Below are 12017 nucleotides of genomic sequence, written 5' to 3' on the forward strand. Positions count from 1 at the left end.
ACTTATTGAAAAGCAGGGGAGCAAAGGGCAGGGACTGGGACCTGGGTCGGCTGCGGCTGGACTGGGGCAGCTCATCCAACACCTCCCCCAGACAGCCTGGGACACTGGCAAGTACGGAAGCGAGAGGCGCGCCCCCCTCCCCCATTTTCCCTTCTCCGGCTTGCAGACGCTAGGAGGAAGGCGTAAGAGCCAAGAAGTTTGGGGGAAGAACCGAGTGTCTCTGATAAAGGTGTGTATGCGTGGGAGGGAGGAACAAGGGGCTTTGCCGGGACGAACAGTTCATTACTTTTTCTGTCACAAAGGCTTCGTTATGTGGAAAAGCTGGAGATCCCTAGCCTTAAGCCACATTATTTGGGCACTTAATGCACCCCATGCTGTCTTACTCTTAATTGTTACTCGTGTTTAGCTAAGGGTTGCCCCAGTTGTCAAAATATTAGCTTCTGGAGAGCAAGAGACTGTTAGGTTAGGCAATAAATGGTTAATAGCTACAGCATCGGTACCAGGAAGAGAAGTATTAATAAAAGAAGCTTCGGAAGACGGATAGCTAAGACAAACTAAAGGGGGTGGGGGTACAACAACAAACCTAAAAAAAGCCTCATCATCTACTTATCAACCGGAGTAATAAAAACACACTGACTAGGATCGGACAAAGATCATAAAAGTTACATTAAAAAAATCTTTAAACAAAAATACCGGTTTCCAATATATCCAAGGTGGTGGTGTTCTCCTGTCATTCCCTGTAGGAGGCCACACACTATCTAACCTAGTGTGAAGAATGCTCAGAACCCAGGTCATACTCCAGCTGGGCTACCCCTGTACCTTTTCTGAGGCCAACAACCAACTAAAGCCAAGAAAAACAGGCTTTAGCAACAGGAAATTCAGTGTCAGTGGGAACCAAAGCTACAGGGAGAGCGGGAGAACAGAACAGGGAATATGTTCTTAGAAATTGCTTATGCAAAGTGGAGGGAAAAACTAGGAATGTGGCCAAAGATTTTATCTTTTTTCTCCCCCAATTATCCAGTGAGGCCTGAGTATTAAAAGAGAGTGAACTCCTCAGAATTGCACTATTACTTAACCACTTCAAAAACCTACCACCCACCGCACCCAAACTGAACATCTGGCTCAATTCTGATCAGAAATCTAAGCCTCCATTATTCCTGGATACATAACCTCCCCCTTCTCGAATTATGCTTATTTCCTGGATGTTCTCAAAACATACACAAATAGCTATAGTATAGTAAAAACATGGGTGAAAATGTGATCTTATGTGGCTTTTGTGACAAGGGAACCTCCCTAAACCAGTTTCATCTGGAAAAATCCATTTCCCTTAGTTCAGCTCAGTTCAGTTGCTCAGTTGTGTCTGACTCTTGTGTGACCCCATGGACTGCAGCACACTAGGCTTCCCTGTCCATCACCATCTCCTGAAGCTTGCTCAAACTCATGTCCATTGAGTCGGTGATGCCATCCAACCATCTCATCCTCTGTTGTCCCCTTCTCCTGCCTTCAAACTTTCCCAGCATCAGGGTCTTTTCCAATAAGTCAGTTCTTCACATCAGATGGCCAAAGTACTGGTTTCAGCTTCAGCATCAGTCCTTTCAATGAATATTCAGGACTGATTTCCTTTGATTGGTTGGATCTCCTTGCCGTCCAAGGGACTCTCAAGAGTCTTCTCCAACACCACAGTTCAGAAGCATCAGTTCTTCGGTGCTCAGCTTTTACAGTCCAACTCTCACAGCCATACATGACTGCTGGCAAAACCATAGCTTTGACTAGGCAGACCTTTGTTGGCAAAGTAATGTCTCTGCTTGTTAATATGCTGTCTAGGTTGGTCACAGCTTTTCTTCCAAGGAGTAAGCGTCTTTTAATTTCACAGCTGCAGTCACCATCTGCAGTGATTTTGAAGCCCCCAAAATTAAGTCTCACTGTTGCCATTGTTTCCCCCTCTATTTGCCATGAAGTGATGGGACCGGATGCCATGATCTTATTTTTTTGAATGTTGAGTTTTAAGCCAGCCTTTTCACTCTCCTCTTTCCCTAGGAGTTTGTTATTTTCACATGTGGCTGTCTAGATGCCTAAAATGGCCTTCCTACCTTTCACAACTAGCTCAGGTCTCCCCAATCCTTCTGTACTTAGAAAAATCTCACTATTAAGTAAAAAGGTTGATTTTGTTTGTGTGTGTGCTAAGTCTCTCAGTCATGTCTGACTCTTTGCAACCCTATGGGCTATAGAGTGGGTTGCCATGCCCCCCTCCAGGGTATCTTCCCTACGCAGGGAACAAAACTGGGTCTCCTGTGTCTCCTGCACTGGCAGGCAGGTTCTTTACTAGTGCCACTTGGGAAGTCTAATAAGGTTGATTTTGCGTACGTGCATGCTAAGTTGCTTCAGTCCTGTCTGACTCTGCGACCCCATGGCACTGAAGACAATCCGAAAGTTAACTCTGGCCAAGGACATTACTGGAACAAACCTAGAGCCTTCTAAGGTAACTACTTTGGAGAAGAATGTTAAGAGCCCTGGTTTTTTTTTTTTCTTCGTAATTCTCATTACTCCATAGTTACTTGGATTCTACAATTCAGTTTTGAATTGTCTCTAACTTTATGTTTTCCAGTAAGACTGTACTCCCCAAGGCAACAGTGCTAAAACTGACTGAAATGCTTTAATTGGTCAGCCTACCGTTGACCAAAGGAATGTCTGTGGCAGGTAGAGTTGATCCTCATTATTTGCAGATTCTGTATTTGCAAATTCACCTATTCACTAAAATCAGTAACCCCCAAATCAGCGCTTGCAGTACTTTTGTAGTCATCCATGGATGTGCAGAGTGGCAAAAAGAAAAATCTGAGTTGCCCAATGTGCCCATCCAGCTGAAGTAGAACAAGGCCATGTCCTTCCTGCTTTGTTTCAGCTCATGTAATAAAAATCCTTTTTGTGGCCTATTTTGTGGTCACATTTTGTGTGTTTTTTTTTTTTTTTTGGTCACTGCTTACTGCTTAAAATGGCCCCCAAACCTATGTAGTCCTGAAATGCTGTCTAGTGTTCGTAAGTACAAGACTGATGTCCCTTATAGAGAAAATTCCCATGTTAGATAAGCTTTGTTAACTTAGGCATGAATTATAGTGCTGTCAGCTATGAGTTCAATGTTAAAGAATAAAAACTGAGTATTAAATAGTGATTTAAATAAAAATATATAAACCAAGATTGTGTATTGATCGGTTGACAATAATGTGACCAGAAGCATGCAGGAACCTAACCCTGGAGCAATGTTTCAGTATGTGCTAATTCAATGTTTGCTGGCAATTTTACAGAACATAACCACAGTAAATGAGGATTAACATCCGTAACAGAATGCTTTTGGATACATTTGGTTTCTGCTCTCAGAGGGCTTAGATCAACTATGTTTTGTTTTTGACTGTGCTGTGCAGCTTGCAGGATCTTAGTTTCCCAACCAGGGAATGAACCCATGCATGCCCCCCTGCAATGGCAGTGAGGAGTCCTAACAGCTGGACTGCCTGGGAATTCCCTACCCTGTTTTTTAACATATACTCTGTTCAAGGGAGAATTTTAGTTAGCTCAGTTTATTGTATGGGATTAGCCAGTTTTCTATATTCACCAGTCTTTTCTTTCTTTGATTTTCTAAGAAGTGGCTTGGTAGTTATATTTAAATTATAAATTAATATATTGGCATTCAAATTGTATCAGTCTTTTGTGAGTTTGGAGAGAATGTGCCAAGGCTTGCTATGTATCTCATGAACCAAGATGAATCTAGTGTCAACATTCTATATTATAAAACAGAACAGGCACTAGAACTAGGCCAACTAACAGAAGCACAACCACCCAGGCACAAACCAAACAGTCTTCAGTAGTGTAATTTCAACTACAGGAGTGAGGCCTCAGAGGAAACTCCTTTTGGTTGGGAAACCATTGTCCTAGGATAGGCTGATTTCAGCAGTGTGATAAGAGTTACAATTCAAGCAAATATTCTGCTGAAGGAGGTTAAGGAAGTCTCTGCAGGACTTGGCAAGGAGGGTTGACTTTTGCCCAATTATATAAGAAACCAAGGGCTTTAGATGGCCGAGTCTTTACGAAAGTTTGTATGAGCTAAGGAAATCAATGAGGCAGGCTGATGGGGTTAATAAGCTAAAGGCCAGAATGCTTGAATCTGTACTACAAGGACATAGTGTAGCATACTTAAATGTCCCTCAAAAGGGTGGGAATGTGAACTGGCCATGAATGGAAGATGAAGCACTGAAACTCCTCTGAGGGCTTAGATCAACTGGGAAACAGGATAAAAGCCCTATCCTTATGTCTGTAACTCAGACTCATACGGAAGGAAAGCAGTCTTTACAGTTGATGTGAAATAGTACCCATGTTCATGGTACAGGGATTCTTTCACCTCTAAAGACTATGGCAAACCTAGATAGCATATTAAAAAGCAGAGACATCACTTTGCTGACAAAGGTCCGTAGAGTCAAAGTTATGGTTCTTCCAGTAGTCATGTATGGATGTGAAAGTTGGACCATAAAGAAGGCTGAGTGCTGAAGAATTAATGCTTTTGAACTGTGGTGCTGGGAAACTCTTGAGTCCCCCTTGGACAGCAAGATCAAACCAGTCAATCCTAAAGGAAATCAACCCTGAATATAGCTGAAGCTCCAATCCTTTGGCCACCTGATGTAAAGAGCCGACTCACAAGACCTTGATGCTGGGAGAGATTGAAGGCAGGGGGAGAAGGGGACAACAAAGGATGAGATGGTGGGATGGCATCACCAATTCAATAGACATGAGTTTGATCAAACTCCAGGAGACAATGAAGGACAGGGAAGCTTGGCATGCTGCAGTCCATGCAGTCCATGGGGTCGCAAAGAGTCGGACATGACTGAGGAACTGAACAACAACCTAGTAACTATAACTACTTGGGCCTTGCTTTCTGAATGACAGGTAGAGAAGATAACTAGATTTTTCTGACAGAAATGGAAAACCCTAAATAAAAACCTTTGAAAACACCAATAGCCACTGACGGTAAAGCAGTATGATCCATAGAGAAATTCCTGAAACTTAAATAAAAGGCGGGGGGGGGGTACTTCTCTGGTGGCCCAGTGGTTAAGATTGCTTGCTCCCAACACAGGGGGCACAGGTTCAATCCCTGGTTGGGGAACTAAGGTTCGCAAGTCATGGCCACAAAAAAAAAAAAAAAAAAAAAAAGCTGGTCTTTGAATAGTCACTGAATCTATAGTAGTTGAAACCCTGAACATTCTCATCAAATAAGAGCAATTCCACATCTTACCCTGAGAACAAAGGCTGAAGAGATGGCTCAAAAAGGAGAGACTCAGACAATTTAAGAACAAAACAGGTGTATTTCTACTGGACTACCTGATACAGAGGATAGTGTAGTATGGATGGATAGTATGAATGACAAGTAATACAAATATATTTTATTTGAAATAAACAAAAACGCTTACACAAATCAATGGGTCACTTAAAAATAAACTCTTGCTTGACTGTATTACTCAGCAAAAACAAAGCCGAAACACAAACACCCTTCTTTTTTGACGTGTATTTGGAGGAAGACACTACTTGGTTTTTAAAAAACTGACCTTCCCTTAAGGCCTGGTCGTAGAAGTGTAAACAGTGTAAATGAATCCACCATTACCAGTTGTCATATCATATCTATGTCACCTGTGTATTCTGAGATCACACCTGTACCTGCCAATGAACCTGGGAAGGGTTGCTATATCACAGTTATATTTGAGTTGGCAGGCAGGACTGAGGAAGAGTAATTTGGAGTAAGTTTTACATCCTATTTAGAACAGATCACTAGTATTCCCTTAAATAACAGGTTACAATAGAAAGATACTGCCTGAAACTTATCCTTTTCACTTTGGTTCATTTTTAGTTTTTTGTTTGTGATGAACATAGCCGTTTGATTCATTCGATTATAGTACAATCCTGCCACAAAGTATTAAAGCACAAGATACCTATTATTCCTTCAACATCTGCATTTCTTCAAGTTTTATACTCTACTATACCCCTAGTATGTCAGCAGTTTTCGAATATTAAAAAAACAGTAATAAAAATGGATAACACTCTTCTAAAAATGCACATGTCTATAACTATAATGGTACTAGGTGGAAAGGAGACAATGAGGGAAGGGGAAAAAAAGCAAACATGTTCATGTAGGGAATGTGGTTCAAGTCTTTGGATTTAAAAACAACTTCCCCAGAGAAGCTGGCTATGATGGAATTTCCAGAAAACTTCCTTGGCCTCCAAAATGGACCTGAAAAGCCCCAATCCAAACATATGAAACTACAGTTATTAGATGTTATAAATGATGATCAAAGCAACTGGAGGGAGAAGGATGAATGTGTCTTCCATTCAGCTACAGTTTGCAGCATAGCCTCTTTAGCTGTTGGTCAACCAGTAAAAACCACTGAACACCAGAAGTACTTTGAAGGATGGGGTAGAAAAGTACTGAATATATTACCTGTCTATGTCAGTAACAGGGCTTCATGGCTAGGAAAATTTTCTAAACAGTAAAATAACTCCAGGGTAGATATCTCTCTCCATAATTAAATGTGGCAGAATTAAAAAAAAAAAAAGATTTACAAGTAGATATAGTGAAAACAAAATTACAAGGCAGAAAACACAAAAGAATCAAGACAATGCTCTAGGTTCAACAGTATTCCATTAGGCTAGAAAACCTGTTAACTTTGAAAGCCCTAGCAAAATATCACTCTTGTTTATAAATCACTTATTTATCATATGACCATACGTTGAATCCTTTCTTTCCATGTACTGAAGAATCCTACATTCAGCCTTTAAGCATTCTGCATTTCTTTGCCAATCTTGTAGCTGAGTATCTTGTTCCAGTCGACTTTGGTGCGGGTAACAGGAAGTTGCCGGCGCAAGGCTTTGAATGTGGTGTCTGACATTGTTTGATAGTTTTCACTAATTGCTGTCTGTAATAGATAATTGAAAATAAGTTGAACAAAAACTACATGTAGTGAAAGGGCATGCTTGAGTCCCCTAAGGACTTACAGGCTAGAAGATTTCTAGTGAGCACCTCTCCAATCTCTGAAGCAGGTTAAGAAGCCCACCTGTATTATTTCTAAAACTAGGGCTATACAGGTAATCCCCTGCTTCTCCAAAGTTTGCTATACTTCACTTTGCTTCCCTGGTAGCTCAGATGGTAGAGAGGCAGCAAATCTGCCTGCAAAGGAGGAGACCTGGGTTCAATCCCTGGGCTGGAAAGATCCCCTGGAGAAGGGAATGGCAACCCACTCCAGTATTCTTGCCTGGAGAATTCCATGGATAAAGGAGCCTGGCAGGCTGTAGTCCATGGGGTTGCAGAGTCGGTCACGACTGAGCAACTACCACTTTCACTTTGCTTTTAGCAAAGCAAAAAAAAAAAATAGTGTTCAGCATTTGTTTGGCAGTGAGGCTGCTATAGGGACAGGGTGCACCCTGAGCAGTAACAGTGGTCCCACCAAGCTCCTTTCTTGGGAACTACACTCAGCATTTCAGCATCAAGCAAGCCAGAGCTGCGAACTGTGTCTGTGAGGATCTGAGGAGTATCTCAATCATTCTGTGCATCTGATAGCAAGATGTGTTCTAAGGTAATTGCTTCTCCCCTTTACACCACTTGGCCTTGGAAAGGTTTCATAGGAATGCTCTACTTTGGGGTAATAGGGGATATATTTGCAGTACCTTCCAATGCCAAAACCTTGACTGTAAGCAGAATGCAAAGTTGCAAGGTCTGCAAAGTCTCCATACTTAGTATCACTGAATAATTATGTATATTTATGTTCAAAGGATAGAGAAGTATAACAGAACGTGTTAAAAGCAAAATCTATATAGATCTATAAATAACCGTTTCAAGTCATCTTACCTGATACTCATTTTCTGCATGCTCTATGATTTTAATAAACTCCTTGGCAGTCTGGGCTTCATTCTAATGGAGGGAAAAATAAGAATTTTTAAAAATCTTAAGCAGTGAATAAAATTCAGTAAGCAGTGAATAAAAAAGATACTGAAAAGTAAGTCCATCTTAACTAACATTTGTGTAACAATTTAGTTTTTCAAGTTTTCCTATGCATATTATCTTCTTTGATTTTCAAAACAACCCTGTGAAGTAGATGTTATTATTGCCACCTCCATTTTGCAGATAAGAAAACAGAATTCTTTCAAATAATGAACAAAATTATACAGGCTTTGAATGATAAAGATGGGATCTAAATCCAGGTCCTCATCAAAACAACCCATATTTCTTTCCAATCTACCACAGTATGCTCAAAAGACAACAAAAATGTCTTGAAATTTTTATGCCTTGACAATATCTCTGGTTTAAGATGATATAAACAATACCCTCAGACACATCAATCGTATCTTCTAAGTTCATAAGCTCCTCTATTTGCTACTTATGATGATAACACAACCAATCACATTTTGCTTTACATGATTTGGGTACAAAATGAATTTAATCTCACTCTTCCTTTCACAATTTTAAGTAAACAGAATTAGAGAGGGTGAGATTTAATGTCTAGGGCAGCACCCCAAGATTCTTTCAAAAGAGTCAAAACTACTTTTTATTCGTAATAATACTAAGACCTAGTTACTTGCCTTTTTTACTCTCATGTGTGTGCATGTAGTTTCATAGAAGCTACGTAATGTGTGACAACGTCATTACTTTTTGAGGGCTGATGTGTGAAGCACACAGGAGAATCCAGTTGTCTTTTATCAGTTAGACATTACACACTTTGTGAAAATGTAAATTAATGATATTCTTTTCACTAACTTTTTTTAACTCAGAAAAATACAGCTGTTTTTCATGAAAGTGAAGTTAACAAGTAATGGGTTTGTTAATGCTATATTTTGCTTTAGATTTTTTTTGGCCACACCAGGGATCTCAGTTCCCCAACAAGGGATTGAACTCAGGCCTCCTGCAGTGGAAGCATGGAGTCTTAACCACTGGAGCACCAGGGAAATCCCTGTTATTTTTTAACTAATAAATATGTATTTTTAATATTCCTCAGTTTTAATTTCTACTAAGGCAGACATAAACAAAACACACACATAAACAAAAGCTACTGGAGAGCGCTCAGTAATTTCTAGGAATATTAAGAAGTACTATAAATGCACAAAGAATTATGTCCCTTCTTTCCAGATATAGTGCACAATACTATTATTGAACATTCCTAAAAATGTTCAGTTTCTCTAATGATATGAATGTATGAATGATAAATCCTATAGGGTTTAGCTTGGCAAACTTTCCTTCCTCCTGGTATTTATCAATTGAAGGCATTACTGTCCTTGAGCAAATCTCACAAGAGAGAAAGAAAAAGCAGCATGAATTCTTTAAAGCCATTATCACTATTCTCAGTCAAGGTCTGTGAACTATCATCAACTAACCAATAAAACTGGTTGGTTATATACTAACAATTATAAGCTGCCAAAAATAAGGACCTACTGAGTAGCACAGGGAATTATACTCAGTATCTTTTAATAACCTATAATGGAAAAGAATCTAAAAAAGAATATATGTAGGTGTGTATATGTATGTGTGTGTGTCCACCAGGCTCCTCTGCCCATGGGATTCTCCAGGCAAGAATACTGGAGTGGGGTGCCATTTCCTTCTCCAGGGGATCTTCCCAACCCAGGGATCTAACCCAGGTCTCCCGCATTGCAGGCAGACGCTTTAACCTCTGAGCAGAGATAGAAATCCATACACACACACACACACACACACACACACTATGAATAACTTTGCTATATACCTGAAACACAACATTATAAATTAACTATATTCAATAAAAATTAAAAAAAAAAAAGTCTTTTATAAAGTTCTTAAAAAAAACTCTGCCAAAATCAAAGCAATAAAAACAACCTACATTTCTAGTGGCAGAATCAGTACTCAGGATCAAAAGATCTAATTTTTTAAAAGAAAAACAAGACACAGGTGAGACATATATTAAATATTCCACACTCACTGAAACAGTTACTGCATCCTGTACGTCTTTATGACTAACCAGCTGAACATTGCCATCTTCATAATAGTGAACCTGTGCGAGAAAGTTAAGAAATGTAAGTGCTTAGAGCACATAGAAACTTACTGCTTAGAGCACAAAGCCATGCCTTTAGCCACCCCCAATCTCACCAACTCTGAGCAAACAATTAATATGGCCAATGGTAATTTATAATGGTGCTTAAAATTCACAGAACACTTAAATTTAAGAACTCTCTTTACTTAGTAGGAAAAACTGATTATTAGTTAATAAACATTTACTATGTGCTTATTGCATTCCAGACACTGTGCTTGGCATTGTGAACAGAAAGATCATAAATAAGATTATGCTCTGAAAAGTATTAAAATAATTAAAATAAAGTCATTTAACATTAGTTTTTCTCTGTGAAAACCAAGAAATTTTAATGGGTCCTAATCTTTTACACATCTCTCCATTTATAATATCATCAGTTTTGATTAAGCAGATCTGACCAGGTGCAGGAAACTGAGGATTAAAGAGAGGATTGAAAAACAAACATTCTATTGGTAAATCAGGCTACAAAAATAAGTAAGACAAAAGCAGTCCTGAACCTACTGTATAGCACAGGGAACTCTGTTCAGTGTTATGTGGCAGCCTGGATGGAAAGGGAGTTTGGAGGGGAATGGATACATGTATATGTATGGCTGAGTCCCTTCAGTTGTATACCTGAAACTATCACAACACTGTTAATCAGCTATACGCCAATATAAAATTAAAAGTTTTTTTTTTTTTTTTCCTTTAAAAAGGCAGTCCTGAAGATGTAAGGCAAAGTGGATACTACAATTATAACAATTAGCAAGAAAGAGGGCTATCCAAGAGACAGGCTAACCATTCAACTAGATGTAAGGTTAGGGAAGTTTTAGCAATTTACAAGACAGGTTCAGTCACAGTCACCAAAATTAACAAAACCTTTTCTAAGGTTTCATCTGCTAATAAAAATTTCAACATGACTATCATCAACTTTAATCCTTAGAAATTGTCTTCCTGGAGCTATCCTTTTGCTTATAGAATAACCAAGGGTTAAATATCCTAATGACATGTCCAAATAACTCTCACTCTGATTTTTAAAAGACATAAATGAAGTAATAAGCCTTTCCTCAAAGTGTGATCAGAGAGCCTGTGGTTAAAAGGTATAGATGAAGTCCTGGACTTCCCTGGTGGTCCAGTGGTTAAGACTCTATGCTCCTAGTACAGGGGGCATGAGCGTGATCCCTGGTCAGGGAACTAAGTCCCACCTGTGGCACGGTGTGGCCAAAAAATAAATACAATAAAATGCACAGACTCATTCATTAAAAAGAAAAAGGAAAAAAAAAAAAAGATTTAAATGAGGTCTGGGTACTGGGTCCTATTGTAAATGTTTCATGAGAAACTTGTGATGTGTTCTCTTAGTTTACAGGTTTGCCTTGGCAAAACAGAAACACAAGTAATTTATTTCCTTCTAGAAGGAAAATAAATTTCCTTGTGTAAATTTATAGTAAGCTGCCAGGTTAATAATGCTGATGCCATACTTACAGGAAGTCTAGAGCATAGACATAGTCAACAGATATAGAACAATATATTATCTTAGGTTGGGTACAGCAGCAGACCCCAGGATAAAGATCTGAGAGTTAATAGTTTATTTTGGAGGTCGTCTCAGGAAGCAAGCACTAGTAAGGACTGAGGAAGTGAGATACAGAAGTCAAGAAGTATCAGGTGCACTAATGAGCACATCACAGCTACCAGGCACGGGATTTTGAAAGACTCTGCAGAACGTGCTTTAGAGCTATCCCACCTGAGCGGTGAAGAAGCTGGCATATTTCCCGACAACTTTTGAATGGCGCTAAGGGCTGTGCCAGAGCTGTGGAGGTAACACTTCCAGCTTGCCTTAGCTGAGTTGGGCATGCTCCTGTGGTTAGGAAAATCTCCCAAGGAGAGAGGTGCAGCTACTTGTAGCAGGAAATAATAGGTACGTACGAAAAAAGTGATTATAGATGACATCTACCATGTATG

The 12017-nt window shown here is 39.5% G+C and overlaps 1 protein-coding gene across 1 annotated transcript in view; it reads right to left on the reverse strand.

Moving 5' to 3' along the window:
* Positions 1–5325: 5325 nt before the first annotated feature.
* CAPZA1 (capping actin protein of muscle Z-line subunit alpha 1) overlaps positions 5326–12017 on the reverse strand; it is a 42314-nt gene continuing 35622 nt past the window's right edge. The window contains exons 8-10 of the mRNA XM_061121151.1: positions 9975–10046; positions 7877–7939; positions 5326–6947 (exon numbers count right to left, since the gene is read on the reverse strand). Of these exons, the coding sequence (XP_060977134.1) occupies positions 6807–6947; positions 7877–7939; positions 9975–10046 (276 nt within the window). The 3' untranslated portion in view covers positions 5326–6806. The remainder of the gene's footprint in view (positions 6948–7876; positions 7940–9974; positions 10047–12017) is intronic.

Source organism: Dama dama, chromosome 20 (assembly GCF_033118175.1).
Source record: "Dama dama isolate Ldn47 chromosome 20, ASM3311817v1, whole genome shotgun sequence".
Classification (NCBI taxonomy): domain Eukaryota; kingdom Metazoa; phylum Chordata; class Mammalia; order Artiodactyla; family Cervidae; genus Dama; species Dama dama.